The following is a 17,212-nucleotide window of genomic DNA, read 5'->3' on the forward strand; positions in this document are numbered from 1 at the left end:
TGTGCGTCTGTGACTGTGTGTGCCTGTCTGTGTCTGTGTCTGTGTATCTGTGTGTGTGTGTATCTGTGTGTGCGTCTGTGTGTATGGGGTTGCTTTCTCCTCGGTGAGCTGTGACAACGTCACCTGCACAGTTTGAAATGCTGTGCAAACACTGTAAAGTACAAATCTGCAAAGGCCCGTGTGGCAAGTCAGGGGAAATGGGGTTAACCTGACCCCATTACAGAAAAGATGTTTATTGCATGGGAGTGAGAACAGAGGAGATTTACAAGGATCAAAAACTGAAACTGCTGGAGAAGCTCAGCACATTGTCAAGAGTCAACATTTCAGGTCCAGTGACCCCTCCTCAAAGCTTGGGTTTAAAAGGATGTTGCACGACTGTATAGGAAGAGAAAAGATTGGATAAACTGGGGGATGTTCCCCTTGGAACTGAGGAGGCTGAGAGGGGATTTGTTTAAGATATACAAGGTGTGATGGGCTTGGTTAAAATGGCTGACATGGGCCTATTTATCTTAGCAGTGACTGGGGCGGGGCACAGGTTTACAGTGACTTGGAGAGGAATTAAAGGGAAGATGGGGATTAGATTTGTAATCCAGAGTCTGGATAGAGTAGTCGAAGCCAAAACTCTCAACTCATTCAAATCGTGCAAACCTAAGAAGCAATTGTTGGAAAATGGGATCAGGTGGGTGGCCCATTTTCCAGCCAGCGCAGGTACAACAGGCAGAGTGGCCTCTTTCTGTGCTGTGAAACACTCTATGTCCTGCACAGAACCAACGTGCAGGGATGTGGAGGCAGAATAGGGGGGGTGGAATGAGAGGAGTCACTCCTTCAGAGGGCCAAGCATGGAACTGATGGGTTAAACAGGGTAAAAACAATGACTGCAGATGCTGGAAACCAGAGTCTAGACTAGAGTGGTGCTGGAAAAGCACGGCCGTTCAGGCAGCATCCGAGGAGCAGGAAAATCGACGTTTCGGGCAAAAGCCCTTCGTCAGGAATACAGGCAGAGAGCCTGAAGGGTGGAGAGATAAGTGAGAGGAGGGTGGGGGTGGGGAGAAAACAACCCTCTCCTGAACCAGCAGGGGGTTAAATAAAGAGGAAAGCTCTTACTACACGGTCCACATCAAACACTCTCACAACAGATACAGCAGAGACTCGGATTCAGAGAAAAGCTCCCTCAACACTGTCCCCAGCTATTATTCCCAGGACAGATAGTGCACAGTGTAAGTACAGAGTAAGGGTGCCTCCACTGTGTCCCTGTCAAACATTCTCAGGACCGATATATCACAGGGACAGATACAGAGTAAAGCTCCCTCTGCACCGTCTCCCACAAACACTCCCAGGACAGCTACAGCACGGGATTAGATACAGAATAAAGTCTCCTGTACTATTTTAAAATGAAAGCAATGTATGTCTACTCTTTTAAAACAAAAGTCTTTCTACACTGTCCCTATCAAACACTCCGAGTACAGGTAGAGTATGGGGTTAGATATACAGCTAAGCTGCCTCTACTCTTTTAAACTGAAAGAAAAACTTCCTCTACACTGTCCCCATCAACCACTTTGCCAGGATAGGAAAGCACGGGGTTAGATACAGAGGAAAGCTCCCTCTACTCTTGTAAGTAAATGTCCCTTGACACTGTTTCCATCAAACACTCCCAGGAGAGGAGCAGCGCAGGGTACAATGCAGACTAAAGCTCCCTCTGTACTGTCCCCGTCAAATACTTCAAGTCAGATACACCTCAGGGTTATATTCAGCGAAAAGCTCCCTTTACACTGTCCCCAACAATTACTCCAGGTCAGATACCACACAAAATAATTACAGAGTAAGGCTGCCTCTATACTGTCCCCAACGATTACTCCCCAGGTACTGCAAAGTGCAAATACAGAGCAAAGCCCTCTCTCCATAATCCTCATCAAGCACTGCCAAGCCAAGTACAGAACTGAATTATTGGATTAGCTACAGAGTAATGCTCCCTCTATTGTATATTGTCCCCATTAAACACTCCCAGGAGATGCGTCACAAGGTTAGATTCATAGCAAAGCACCCTTTCCACAATTCTTTTCAAACACTCCCAGATCAGGGGTAGCATGGTGTTAGAAACACAGTAATGTTTTCCCTGTTTTGTGCTCAGAGTCGCTCTCAGTTAGCCCATTGCTTTACTGCTTTTGTTTCCCTGCACTAGACACTCTGCAGGAGCTCCCTGCAGGTTAGACCCAGCTCACATCTGACCGAGAAAGGAGACTTCCATCTCACCAATCACAGATAACACCGACTGTAGATCTGAGAGGGTAGGGCCAACAAACAACCGAAGCGCAAGGGGGTTTTCACAGTTCAGTTCTCCCCCTCCCCCCAAGGAAGTGGAGCTGAAGGTGTTGGCCCAGTTCATCAACAACTACTTCCAGGACAGCAACCACACAACACAAGGCCAGAGTAAGGCCGTTGATCTCTGAAATCTCCAGGAACTCACAGAGCAGGAAGAAATGCACAGCATTTCTGTTCCCTCCAGCTGGGGTCTAAAGCGCACACACTGTGAGCAGTTAATCCAGTGCTGAGAGATCCTGAAGCTTTAAACGTGAGTTCGGCACAGCCCCCTCCACAGCGCTGATGCAGACTGTCAGACACTCATGCAGTCTTGGGCAGAGCATTAAGGGCAGTAATGCAGGCTGGGCACAGCAGCACAGGCAGAAATGCAACGCAGGGCAGAGCAAGACAGGCACGAGTGCAGCCTGGGTTCCAGCATTATGGACAACGATGCAGGCTAGGGCACAACATCAAAGGTCAAGATTAGAGTGCTGCTGGAAAAGCACAGCAGGTCAGGCAGCATCCGAGGAGCAGGAACATCGACTTTTTGCCCAGAAACGTCGACGTTCCTGCTCCTCGGATGCTGCCTGACCTGCTGTGCTTTTCTAGCATCACTCTAATCTTGACTCTGATCTGCAGCCCTAACTTTCACCACAACATTAAGGGCAATAATGCAATTCCAGCACACTATTACAGGCACTAATGTATGCTTTCCTTTCCTTTTTTAGTCAGAGTATTGTGTACAGGAGTTGGGAAGTCATGTTGCGGCTGTACAGGACATTGGTTAGACCACTGTTGGAATATTGCATGCAATTCTGGTCTCCTTCCTATCGGAAAGACGTTGTGAAACTTGAAAGGGTTCAGAAAAGGTTTACAAGGATGTTGCCAGGGTTGGAGGATTTGAGCTATAGGGAGAGGCTGAACAGGCTGGGGCTGTTTTCCCCGGAGCATCGGAGGCTGAGGGGTGACCGTATAGAGGTTTACAAAATTAGAAGGGTCATGGATAGGGTAAATAGACAAAGTCGGGAAGTTCAGAATTAGAGAGCATAGGTTTTGGGTGAGAGGGGAAACATATAAAAGAGACCTAAGGGGCAACTTTTTCATGCAGAGGGTGGTATGTGAATGGAATGAGCTGCCAGAGGATGTGGTGGAGGCTGATACAATTGCAACATTTAAAAGGCATTTGGATGGGTTTATGAATAGGAAGGGTTTGGAGGGATATGGGCTGGGTGCTGACAGGTGGGACTAGATTAGGTTGGGATATCTGGTCGGCATGGACGGGTTGGACCGTAGGGTCTGTTTCCATACTACATCGCTATGACTGTGTGACATTACAGATACTAATTCAGTATTATGAGCTCTAATGCAGACTAGGGCACTGTATTACAGACATGGTGCAGGGTGGGATACAGCGAAACGCACACTAATAAAGGCTGGGCACAGCAAGAAGGTATTAATGCAGGTCAGGTACTACTACTACGGCAATCTGAGGTACAGCATTAAGGGCTCAAGTGCAGGCTTGCGGCACTGCATTAAGGCACTAAACTAGGATAGCATGAAAGGCACTAATACATTCCGGGACACAGTATTACAGACTCTTAATACAGATGGTGGGCACAGCATAATGGACACTAGTGCAGGTTTTGGTACAACATTAAGAGCACTAATGCAGGGTTGGACATTACAGGCACTAGTGCAGGCTGGGGTACAGCGCTATGGGCTCTAGTGCAGGCTGGGGTACAGCATTACAGGCTATAGTGCGGGCTGGGGTACAGCATTACGGGCTATAGTGCGGGCTGGGGTACAGCATTACGGGCACTAGTGCAGGCTGGAGTACAAGCACTATGGGGTCTAGTGCAGGCTGGGGTACACCACTACAGGGAGAAAGTGAGGTCTGCAGACGCTGGAGATCAAAGCTGAAACTTTATTGCTGGAACAGCACAGCAGGTCAGGCAGCATCTAGGGAACAGAAGATTCGACGTTTCGGGCACATGCCCTTCTTCAGGAATGAGCAGAGAGTGTTCAGCAGGAGAAGTGCGGGCTGGGGTACAGCACTATGGGCTCTAGTGCGGGCTGGGGTACAGCATTACGGGCACTAGTGCAGGCTGGAGTACAAGCACTATGGGGTCTAGTGCAGGCTGGGGTACACCACTACGGGCACTAGTGCGGGCTGGGGTACAGCATTACAGGCACTAGTGCAGGCTGGAGTACAGCACGATGGGCTCTAGTGCGGGCTGGAGTACAGCATTACAGGCACTAGTGCGGGCTGGGGTACAGCATTACAGGCACTAGTGCAGGCTGAGGTACAACATTATGGGCTCTAGTGCAGGCTGCAGTACAGCATTACAGGCACTAGTGCAGGCTGAGGTACAGCATTACAGGCACTAGTACAGGCTGAGGTACAACATTACAGGCACTGGTGCAGGCTGGGGTACAGCATTACAGGCACTGGTGCAGGCTGAGGTACAACATTACAGGCACTGGTGCAGGCTGGGGTATAGCATTACAGGCACTAGTGCGGGCTGAGGTACAGCACTACAGGCACTAGTGCAGCTGGGGTACAGCATTACAGGCACTAGTGCGGGCTGGGGTACAGCATTACAGGCACTAGTGCAGGCTGGGATACAGCACTATGGGCTCTAGTGCAGGCTGCAGTACAGCATTACAGGCACTAGTGCAGGCTGAGGTACAGCATTACAGGCACTAGTGCAGGCTGGGGTACAAGCACTATGGGCTCTAGTGCGGGCTGGGGTACAGCATTACAGGCACTGGTGCAGGCTGGGGTACAGCATTACAGACACTAGTGCGGGCTGGGGTACAGCATTACAGACACTAGTGCAGGCTGGGGTACAGCATTACAGGCACTAGTGCAGGCTGGGGTACAGCATTACAGGCACTAGTGCGGGCTGGGGCACAAATGTAAGTGGGCTGGCAGTATGCCACTGTCAGTCTCAACCCTTTCCTTTGAAGGACTTGGACTCGACAATACTCTGTGGGACAACCTCCACAAGCACACATTTCAACCAAACCCTACATCCCAAAGTGTAACATGTCCCATTCTCTGACCATTTCCAAATATACCACCTATCTTATTGTTTGCCAAATCCGCTATCGCCCTCCTCCTCCGTTTTGACATTCTCCTGCCCTATAACTGTTGCAGCTCTCTGCACTCACCCTCCATTTTAACCTCATCCTGCACCACGACCCTTCCACACACTCTGTACTGGTGCTGTACATCACTCCCACTTTCTGCACTCCTCCTTCTCTCTCACCTTGTCCTGCCCCGAAACGTTCCCTGTCTCGGCACTCCTGTGAGGTTGTGCCTCCTGAGAACCCTTCACGCGGTCCTCAACAGCTGTGGCTTCAGCCTGTGAACCTCTGAACCCCTTCTACCCCCTGTTGAGATGCTCCTGCAAACCTCTCCCTTAATCCAGCTGCTGGCCAACTCTGCTGACCATCCCCTTGTTTTTGTTTCGTGTGAAGCTGGTTTCGGGAGTGCTTGTCTGATGCACCTCGAGATCACATGCGTGTTGTCCCTGCCGGTCCACCCTGTGTGGTTTACCAGTTCTCAAACTTAGGCCTGAGGTTCTGTGGAGTTAGCAGCGGACACAGCAAGTAAGAGTTGTAATTTTCAGTGTGGGAGCAACAGTGCCTGGATTCAGCAGCACAGAGGGACAGGAGAGCAGAGGAGGTCAATGAGAGCTCAGTGGGTAGGCAAGGCAGGAGGGTAGATACACGTGTATAGAGTTGTGCCTCTCTGGCACTTGTTTAGGGTGTCACACTTACAGAATACAGCTGGGCCATTGTACCGACTGCAGGTGTATTATACAGGGCACCAGGGTAGCACAGATGACTCTACATCAGGAGAGGAAAAACACATCAGTCATTCCTGGTTTGGTACAAGTTATATTTATTATATCGTTAAAACTGCTCACCCTCTTCTCCAGGTCGATGCTTCGGGTGTAACCACGCTACCTGGCTTCCTGTGTTCTTCCAGCCTCCTGTCTATCTACTTTGGATTGCAGCACCTGCAGTTTTTTTTGTCTAGTCCCCTTCTCCAATCTGGAGTCACTTAAGAACAGGAATCAGGTCTGCACCAGGTAAAATATCTGCACTATGCTGGGTTCTCCCATACAGACTCGGACTGGGTGCAACAGAAACACACACACACACTCTCACACACACTCACACACACTCACACACTCACACACTCACACACTCACACCCCTGGAATGCAGAGAAGGCCGATGTATAGAAAAATCTCTTTTGTCTGATTTTGCTCAAGTACCTCTCAATCCACCCATCTCAGGTTACAGGCGGAGTCCACACACCCCCTCCACTCTAAACTTCCACAATCCAGTCAGAGCCTGGGGCCAAACCGTGGGAAGGATGTTTCCTGAGCATCTTTAGATGCAAAGTAAAGCAACTTAAACAACCTTGATTTTCATCGATCCACACTGTACGAAATAGAAACAAAGTGAAATACAGTGATAGAAAAAGACAAAGTTTGAGCGGACGACAGGAAAAATGCAAGAGAGATAAAGAAGAGAGAGAATTGAGAGATGGGGGTGGGGGGTGCAGAGTGAGATTGAGCTAGAGAAAGATAAACATGGTGTAGGGACTGGATGTAGGTTTGCTCGCTGAGCTGGAAGGTTCATTTCCAGATGTTTCATCACCCTACTGGGAAACCTCTTCAGTGAGCCTCCGGGCAAAGCACTGTTGATAATTCCTGCTTTCTATTTATATGTTTGGGTTGGTGATGTCATTTCCTGTGGTGATGTCATTTCCTGTTCTTTTACTCAAGGGGTGGTAGATGGGGTCTAACTTGATGTGTTTGTTGATAGAGTTCTGGTTGGAAAAAGCTTACAGGAAATGACACCACCAACCCAAACATATAAATAGAAAGCAGGAATTATCAGCAGTGCTTCATCTGGTGGCTCACTGAAGATGTTGCCTAGTAGGGTGATGAAACATCTGGAACTGAACCTGCCAGCTCAGTGAACAAACCTACATCCAGAACCTCAACCCGAGCTACAAATCTTCTCCAAACTCGTTAACTGAGATAGAAGGAAATGGTAGACTGGGAGGTGGACAGAGATACACACGGACAGTGAGGAAGACACATGCAGAGACAGAGGGAGTGTGTGTGATACACACATCCACAAAAGACAGGGACAGGGACAGACGGAGACACACAAAGGCAGATCGACAGATTGCGATGTGCTGAAGGGCCTTTTGCTGTGCTGTAGACCTCTACAAGATCGACAGGCAGATGGGGAGAGAGACAATGATAGACAGAAGGAAGCAACAAATGTGCAAAGAGAATTATCCGAGGTGTGTGCAAAGAATTAAAGGCACAGTTTCATTCCTGGAAGCACAGAGCTTCAGAATGTAAACGCATACAGGATTCAACCAAGTTGCTCAGCTGTGTTACAGAGTACAGGAGAACAACTGGTCAGATCTTGGACTGACGTGGAGCACCAGCTTACTCTTATAACATTAAAACTGCAACAACACATGCCTCAGGTTACAGGTGGAGTCCACACAACCCCTCCACCCTAAACTTCCACAATCCAGTCAGAGCCTGGGGCCAAACCGTGGGAGGGATGTTTCCTGAGCATCTTTAGATGCAAAGTATTCCTTCACATTAACTGATGGCTAATTCAAACCAACGGTGGATTGTTTCTAACTCACTGTAAAGTGGCAAAATCCTTTGACCTCTGCAGTGAGGTGGGAACAGAACACACCATCTGACAGCAGTCCAAGCGGGAGCTCATCACTTACACTGGGTGATGCCTCCCATCAGTGTTTTACAAGGTGACTCACATCAGCAGCCCCCAGATCTATCAACTACAGCTTCGTTAGGGAGGGAGGGGTACAGGTCTTGAACCTCAGGGTTGTAATTCCAGGATCAAGTGTCTCCCTTCATTCCCATTACAGCACCATAAAAGCAGAAGGCGTAGGAGCAGAAATGAGGCCACTTAACCCACTGAGTCTGCTCCACCTTTCAATCATGGCTGATACGTTTCTCAACCCCATTCCCCCGCCTTCTCCCCGTAACCTTTGATCCCCTCAACAGTCAAGAACCTATCTATCGCTGTCTTAGACATACTCAGTGACCTGGCCTCCACAGCCTTGTGTGGCAATGAATTCCAGAGATTCACCACCCTCCGGCTGAAGATGTTTCTCCTCATCTCCCTTCTAAAGAGTCTTCCCTTTACTCTAAAGCTGTACTCTCGGGTCCAAGTCTCTCCCTGCTAGCGAAAGCATTTTCCCAATATCCACTCTATCCAGGCCGTTCAGTGTTCTGCAAGTTTCAGTTAGATTCCCCTCACCTCATCCTTCTAAACTCGGAGTATAGTCCTCAAACATTCCTCAGGTGTTAAGGCTTTCATTCCTGGGATCATTCTCACGGATCTCCTCTGGGGCCACACTAGGGCCAGTACATCCTTCCTGAGATAAGGGGCCCAAATTTGCTCACAATACTCATGGTCAAGTATGGTAAAGGGAACAGCTGCTATAACACGCAGCACTTATTTCTGGCCTCTGACTTTATCGGCTGGCTACTCTCAAATCAGACTTCGAGGGAAAGTCTGATCAATCAGATGTGTTTCCTTCCATGTGCTCTCCTGCTCACACACTGCGAGGGGAATGTTTAGTACCTTCCTGAACACCACCAACACCTTTTTTAAAAGCACCCACACTACATGACAACTCAGACAGTCAAATCCAGGTGGAGAGCAAGGAACTGAAGCGTGCACCTTGGGGCTGACTGACATGCATTTGGAGATCCATGTCTTTCCGAAACAAGATTGAAAAGGGATCATCACAGTCAACTTGGCCTCCAAATATGCTTGAACCCAAGAGAGAAGGCCATGTGATTTCTCTTTAAGTCTTTTAGGATGTGGATATCACAGGTAAGGCCAGCCTGTTCTGAAATGATTGGCTGGCTGCGCTATTTGAGGGGGTTGTTAAGAGTCACAAAGTGATACAGCATGGAAACAGACCCTTCAGTCCCAACCAGTCCATGTTGACCACACATCTAATCCCACTTGCCTGCATTTGGCCCATATCTCTCCAAACCCTTCCTATTCATGTCCTTATCCAAATATCTTTTAAATGTTGTACCTGCATCTTCCTTTGGCAGTTCATTCCACACACGAGCCATGTTCTACGTTGAAACATTGCTCCTCATGTCCTTTCTAAAACTTTCGCCTCTCACCTTCTCCCTAGTTTTTGGACATCCCATCCTAGGAAAGAGACCCTTGCTGTTCACTTTACCTACATCCCTCATGATGTTATAAACCTTTATAACGTCACCCCTCAGTCTCCTATGCTCCAGTGAAAAATGTCCCAACCTATAACACAAACCCTCCATCCCCAGCAACATCCTGGTCAATTTTTTTCTGAACGCTCTCCAATTTAATACTACCCTTCTTGTAACAGGGTGACATAGAAATGCACAAAGTCCTGGACAATGACGTCCCAATTCCTATACTCAAAAGGTCTGAGCAATGAAGACAAGCGTGCTGAACACCTTCTTAACCACCCTGTCTACCTGCGATGGAAATTTCCAAGAATTGTGTATCTGAACCCCTATGCCTCTCTGTTCTACAACACCACCTAGGGCCTTACCACTAATTATATAACTCCTGCCCTTGTTTGTTTTACCAAACTACAATACCTCACACTTATGCAAATTAAACTCCATCCGCCACTCCTCAGCTCAATGGTCCAACTGATCAAGGTCTCTTAGATAACCTTCTTCACTGTCCATTGTAGTTGACTTTGGTCAACTAAACTGCTGTATGCGTTACATTAGGCCGGACCAGATAAGGACGGCTGATTTCCACCCTTAAAGGGCATTGTTGAACCAGATTCATTTTTATGGCACTTGGGGCTAGTTGTCATGGTTACCAATATTGAGAGCAGCTTTCATCGGCAGATTGATTAGCTGTTGCGGCAGTGGGATTTGAACCTGGTGTGCCCACAGCATGAGCCCGGATTGCTAGCCCAGTGACATCCCCGTAAGCCAATCACTTTGCCTTCTAAGATCATTCAAGATGACATAGCACAGCAGGGTCGGGGGAGTGGACCTGCTTGGGATTTGTAAAAAAAATACTCCATTGCTCGATTGGAAACACAGCAAGGAGTTCCTGTGTTTCACTTGTTTAATTCTCTTGCTGGGACTTTGTTAATCATATCAGAAAGTATTTCCCTGGCTGTGAAGCACATCTCTTGCGATCTCTTGGGATGGATGTAAGAGGCAATATATAAATGAGAAGCCTCTGTTCATCGAGTCTAAGCCGGATTATCACTGAATCGCAAAAAGGGATCAATGAGGCATACTGCCCCTGCCTCTGAACCTAGGCTTCATGTCAATAACAGCTAAGCTTACAGCAATTTATAGTCAATGTTATCAGACAATGGGCCTGACAGAGTCCATCATCACAGCTGGTCAGTGCATGGGTCAGATTCAGGGAAGGACAATGTGAGGATTTGCTTCAGCAGAGACATCAGCAGAATGGCCAGTAGGGCCAGAGAGGAGTCAGTACCAAAAGAACAGCAGTTGAGTGTGTGGTGCTGGAAAAGCACAGCAGGTCAGGCAGCGTCCGAGGAGTGGAAGAATCGATGTTTCAGGCATCAGGAATTCCTGATGAACAGCGTATGCCTGAAACGTCAACTCTCCTGCTTCTCGGATGCTGCCTGACCTGCTGCGCTTTTCCAGCGCCACACTCTCAACTCTGATCTTCAGCATCTGCGGTCCTCACTTCCTCCCAAACGAACAGAAGCCCATTAAGCAACAGTGACAATGACTGACACACACAGGCACGAACGACTGTCCAGTTCTTTAGTCAGCTCGGTAACCTGAGCTCATTCTCCACTTAAACAGTTAAAAGGATCCTTTGGGAAACATGTGCGTTCTCCATCCCACAATACACCGGGAAAGTGGAGAGGGAGGGGAGTGGAGGCTCTGTCCCATGATGCCCTGCAGCGGGGACATGTGCTGTCGGGTTGTGAGATCATCACCCCTATTGTCCAATGGCTTCGAGCGACTAGTAGCAGTGAAGAGAAGGAGACTCACCGCAAACGGACTGTAAGAAGAAGCAGCTCCACGGGGCCGACTTGTGGATGGAAGCACCGGCAGTCCAGACGAGAAAATTCCCAGGGTATTTAAGTTCAACCCCGGGATCAAGTTTGCTTGTTGCTGAAAACAAAAGAAGGTGCATGAGCCGGGCTGGAGGCAGCTGACGTCTGCGGGGTTTCTTGATGTTTGATCCCAAACCCCTCACATCTCTCTCTCAAGTGGCCATCCCTCATGTGTCTGTGACTGGGGCTGAGCTTTCTGACTATGGGACAACGGTCTCGGTCTTCACCCAATATCGACAGAGGCAGCGAGATTGACGGGATGCAAGTCACCAGTGAATACCTTTACTCACTTTGGCCAGAGGTACTGAGAGCCAACAGCGCACGGAAACCACAAATCTGTACGTGTAGTAACTCGTGTGGTCGCTGACATTACCACAATCTTAAAGAGGCTGGGTGCTTCGGAATGATCACCTGTAACTGTTGAGCAGATGGAATCTAACCAACAGCAATTAAGCTCTGACTGACCCCAGCCCATTTCTTGCCTTTGCAGCAATTTCAAACTCTTAACTGACCCCAGTCTTTTTATTTATCACCAGTTGGGCTTTGCGACCTTGAGAGGTGCAGTTTCTCCTCAGTAGCGGAATAATATTTGCATGATGCAACAGTCCTTGGTAAAAGAATGTGTCACCCGAGTTACTGGGAACGACGTGAAAGAGAAGCTTATGGAGGATGGATAAATCACAGGAATTTAACCATCTTAGAACATTTGCTGTTTAACCTCAGAATAATCATGAGGAAAAAAGGGAAGGCCAGATCAGTGCATTACATGAAACAATGGAAACTTCTCATTTTGTGAGGCTAATGTAAACTGATCTTCGGCACTTGCCTTCCCATCTATTTTTCTGTCATCCACAAACTTACTTTCCTAAACCGAGGCACACAATCATAGAGTAATACAGCAGGAATATGGTCATTCTTGTGTGTTGTAAGTAATTGTGGCTCAAGCATTAATCCCTACAGCACACCACTAGTTACAGTCTGAAAATGTCCCCTTTATATTTAATACGCTCACTTGTGGGACGTAGATATCACTGGCTGGGCCAGCATTTATTGCCCAGCCCTGGTTGTCCTTGAGAAGGTGGTGGTGAGCAGTCCATGATATGTAGTTGGACCCACAATGCCCTTAGGAGGAAATTCAAGTTGGGAACCCCAACTCACTGTCATCTATTTGTTAGCCAATCCTCTATCTATGCTAATATACTACCTCCAACATGAATGGTCAGCTTACTAAATAGCTGTATGGAAATTACTTCAAGTGTCTTTTGAAAATGCAAATATATTACATCTACTGGTCCCCCTCTATCTATCCTGCTTGTTATCTCCTCAAAGGACTGCAGCAAATTTGTCAGGAAAGATTTCCTCTTCATGAAGTCATACTGACTCCGCTCGACCACATTATGAGGATGTGAGAGACCAGAGGGTGGGGGAGACTGGGAAAACATTCTGAGACTTTCTGGCTGAGCTTCGGCCTCGTCTATATTGGTAGTGATCACCTCTCAAACTGAGCCTCCTCAAACACCCTTCCTCTGCACAAGTGATCAAATCTCCCTGTGACCCTCCTGGGTCACTGTCCACCTGGTCATACAGTCAGAGAGATCTACAGCACAGAAAAAGGCCCTTCAGCCCATTGTGACCATGCCAATCAGAAACAACCACCTGATTATTCTAATTCTATCTTCCAGCACTTGGCACAAAGCCTTGTATGCCTTAGCATCACAAATACACATCTAAATACCTCAAATGTTATGAGGGTTTCTGCCTCTAGCACTCTACAGGCAGGTGAGTTCCAGATTCCTACCACCCTCGAGGTGAAACCGTTTTTCCTCACAAATCCTCCAAATCCTCTAAATCCTCCTCCCCTTACCTTAAATCTCTGTCCCCTGGTCACTGATCCTCCCATCAGGATGAAAAGTTTCTTCCTGTTACTTTATCCCTGCCCCATATAACGTTTTTTTACATCTCAGTCATGCCCCTTCTCAGTCTCGACTGTTCTAAGGAAAACAACCCCAGACTGTCCAATCTCTCTTCATAACTGAAACTCTCCAGCCCAGGCAACAACTTGGAAAAATTTCCTCTGCACCCTCTCCAGCGCTATCACATCCCTCCGATAATGTAGATTCCAGAACTGTGCACAGCTGTGGCCGAACCAACATTTTATATAGTTCTCACATAACTCCCGGGATCTTACAAATTCTAATGCCTCAGCTAATAAAGGGAAGTATCGCACATGCCTTCTTAACCACTTTCTCCACCTTAAGGTACGTACACACCAAGGCAGTAATGAGATTTGTCTCTGATCCTGAGTCCCTGCATCACTTTTGTTCAGTTCTATAGGGATATTACCCCTCCACTTCACACATCGAGCTGCTGCTCTGGTACATCGCAAAACTTCACCTCTCACCAACTGTACTCTTCGAGATGGAAGGGGGTGGGGGGGGGGGGGGTGTCTTTCTGAAGGAAGACTGCCACAAAGGATTTTGTGTCGACATCCACCACCTACAATAACCACTCCTTCCACCGCTGACAGTTAGGAGCAGCAGTGTGTACCATCTACAAGAGGGATTGCAGAAAATAATGGAGAGGATTGATGAAGGGACTGGGGTGGGGAGTTGATATTGCTTCTCGGGAATTTCAAAAAGCATTTGACAAAGGACCAAACAATAAATCTGTCAGCAAACAAGATGCTAGTGGGATTAAAAGTGGCAGCATGGATATAAAGCTGGTTGGGGCAGAAGCAGAGAATTGTGTTACAAGATGATATTTTCACTGCTGTGACTCCCTGCCTACCCAGGTCGAGAGTATTAATATGTATCACAGTTTGCAGATGGTACAATGTACAGTAAGGAGACAGACTTCAGTTGAACATAATGGGCAGGTATGTAAGAAGTCTCACGCAGAAACCTTCCTGCTGTTTTGATACGGCAGTTAAGAAGGATGAGAAGAGGCAGTGGAACATGACGGGGATCCTTCAGCTAACTGTGGAGGTGGTTTGAGAGGAATGTTCATAACCAGCCGGTAACTCGTGAACAGGAATTTAACGACAATTGCCAAAGGAACCAGAGGGAACCATGAGGTGTTTTATTCAGTCACACTGAGAGCTGTGACAATCTGGAATAAGCTGCCTCAACAGAAGGAAGGAAGGAGGTTCAGGAAAAGAAACCTTTAAAACGGAGTTAGATAAATAGTCCACTTTTTAAGAAGGGAGGGAGACTGAAAACAGGGAATTAGGGGTTCATCATTAATGCAATATCAGCCTCAGGAGAGTTTATTATCAGGGATGTGGTGGCAGGGCATTTAGAAAATCAAAACAAAATGAACACGTAATTGTGAAAGTGCTTTTGACAGACTTATAAAGGGTGATTTGTGGTCACAGCTAACTAGATTAGTAAGTGGATTTTTAGATTTTCACATAGCATTCAATAAAGGTGCCACGCGAGAGGTTCCTTGGAACACAGAACATTGCAGCGCAGTACAGTCCCTTCGGCCCTCAATGTTGCGCCGACCTGTGAAACCAATCTGAAGCCTATCTAATCTACACCATTCCATTATCATCCATATATATTTTTCCAATGACCATTTAAATGCCCTTAAAGTTGGTGAATCCTGGCAGGCATTCACAAAATCGGCACTTATGGCACTGGGTTCAGTGATTTTTGCGTGGAATTAGAAACAGCCAGGAAGCAGAAATGCTGATAAGCAGGGAGTGCGGCCAGGGTCAGTAATGGGGCCTCAGCTATTCACAATCAAAATCAATGATTTCAGACATCAGTAATGTAAGGGGCTTATGACACAGTGGTGGTGTCGCTATCTCTAAACCAAGAGGCCAGGGTTCAAGTCCCATCTTCTCCAGTGGTGTGTCATAATTTCTATGGACAGGTGTATGAGAAAATATTTGTAACTTCAGGGATAGGAACAGGCCAAGTGCCTTGCAAGCCTTGGTCACCATTCAAGAAAGCTATCCTCATCTCCCTGAATTCCCAGAGTATTAAAACAAACCTATTGCCCTCTGTTCTGAACAGGCTCGATGACTCATGTTCCAAAGCTGTCTGGAATAGAGAATTGTAAGAATTCACAACCTTTAGAAATGAAGACATTTCTCCTCATCTTAAGACGCGATACCTCCAAGTTTGCTGCCAATGTAAAGTTCAGTGAGAGAGCAAGCTGTGAGGACTTTACAATAGCAGTAGCCGCATTAATTGAGTGGGGTAAGACCATGGTAATTACGCAAGGTGACCAAGTGTGACGTTTTCCACTTCAGATGGATTTTTTTTCTACAAAACAGAATTTTTCTTCACTAGTGAAATGCTTCTCAAGGGGATTGAATGTTCTTGTAAATGAATCACAGCAAGTTAACATCCAAGAACAGCAAGCAATTGACAAGGAAATGGCATGTTAGCCTATATTACAAAGAGATTGGAGTACCGGTATAAAATTGTTTTACTACTGGACACTGGTGAGGTGGCAGCTGGGATACAGCATATATGTTTGGTCTCCATGCTCAAGAAGGCACTATATTTGCCTTAGAGGGGACCCAAAGGTTCACTGGGTTGATTCCTGGGCTGAGGGCATGTCCCAAGAACATGTTAGGTCCAGATCCTGTGAAGTTTAGAAGAACAAAAGGCAAGCAAGGCGAGTAAGTTCTTCAAGGGCACGACAGCGTGGGTGCTGGGGGGGGGATGTGGCGACTTGGCTGAGGCCTCTAGACCCGAGGGTCGCACTCTCAGAATAAGGGGTCAACCATTTCTAACTGGAGGAAAATTTATTTCGCTCAAGAGTTTCTCAAATCTGTGGAAGCCCCCTCTCCAAGGGGCGGTAGGCCACTAGTCCAAGTCATTGAGTACGTTCAACACAGAGACTATCCGATTTTTGGATACTGAGGAATCAGCAGAGATGCAGGTAGCGAGGAAAGGGGATGTCAAAGTGGATGATCAGATATGCTGGTGTAGCACTCCCACTTCTTAGGAAGGAAAAAACGACAATGTGCAGAATTCATTTGACTAAACAGCTAGCACCAGGCACGACTGGCTGAAAGGCGATTTATAATTGTGTGTGTCGACTGCACGAATACGGATTCCTGTTGCCCCCCCCACCCACCCCGTGATTGAAACAGAAGGTGAACGAACCCCAACATGGACACTGCTCACCTCGGTGAGAAGGAATCTCGCAAAAATGACTGAGATATGACAGCATATCCTGCAAACGCTGTGTCCGCAAGGTCAGTGTGTGCCATCCTGGGACTTGACATCTTTGATGACACAAAGTCTGGCACTGGCCCAGCAAATGGGAGTGTGCCTGTGAGCAAGCCTCTCTCTCTCTCTCTCTCTCATAACAAGTGCAGCCCACGTCACATCAGGGGAAGCTTTCAAACTTGCACAGAATAGTTTCCAATATTATTCAGCCATCTCACTGGAAAGGAAAGATACACATTCGTTGCCATGGCAACAGGCTGATAACGATGCCTCTTCCGAGTGGAGTCGCACTCTAACTAAGGCCCATTTGGTAAGAGGCTCATTCTCAGCTCATCCTTGCACGTCAGATGAAGCACCACATATTTCAAACACCATTCCTTTGAGGAAAAGCAGCAATGACCTCAACAGAATATCCCTGAGAGACAGTCTGATGCATACTTTGGGAGATGTTTTTCCTCTACTGCATTCCATTGCAGAGGTGATGTGAAGTGGAGGACAGGATGGAATAACTCCCTTCACCAAGTCATATGTGTGTGTGAGTGTGTGTGTGTGTGTGTGCGTGGGGGGGGTTGGAG

General features: G+C 47.4%; 2 protein-coding genes across 5 annotated transcripts in view; both read right to left on the reverse strand.

The window, feature by feature from the left end:
• The window catches only part of LOC122551460 (sentrin-specific protease 2-like), a 425,299-nt gene that overhangs the window by 64,378 nt on the left and 343,709 nt on the right, over window positions 1-17,212 (reverse strand). The window lies entirely within an intron of this gene.
• Window positions 1-17,212, reverse strand: part of LOC122551888 (insulin-like growth factor 2 mRNA-binding protein 2) — a 147,202-nt gene that overhangs the window by 12,989 nt on the left and 117,001 nt on the right. Inside the window, exons 10-11 of the mRNA XM_043694461.1 lie at window positions 11,384-11,506; window positions 6,085-6,153 (exon numbers count right to left, since the gene is read on the reverse strand). Of these exons, the coding sequence (XP_043550396.1) occupies window positions 6,085-6,153; window positions 11,384-11,506 (192 nt within the window). The remainder of the gene's footprint in view (window positions 1-6,084; window positions 6,154-11,383; window positions 11,507-17,212) is intronic.

Source organism: Chiloscyllium plagiosum, chromosome 7 (genome assembly GCF_004010195.1).
Source record: "Chiloscyllium plagiosum isolate BGI_BamShark_2017 chromosome 7, ASM401019v2, whole genome shotgun sequence".
Lineage (NCBI taxonomy): Eukaryota > Metazoa > Chordata > Chondrichthyes > Orectolobiformes > Hemiscylliidae > Chiloscyllium > Chiloscyllium plagiosum.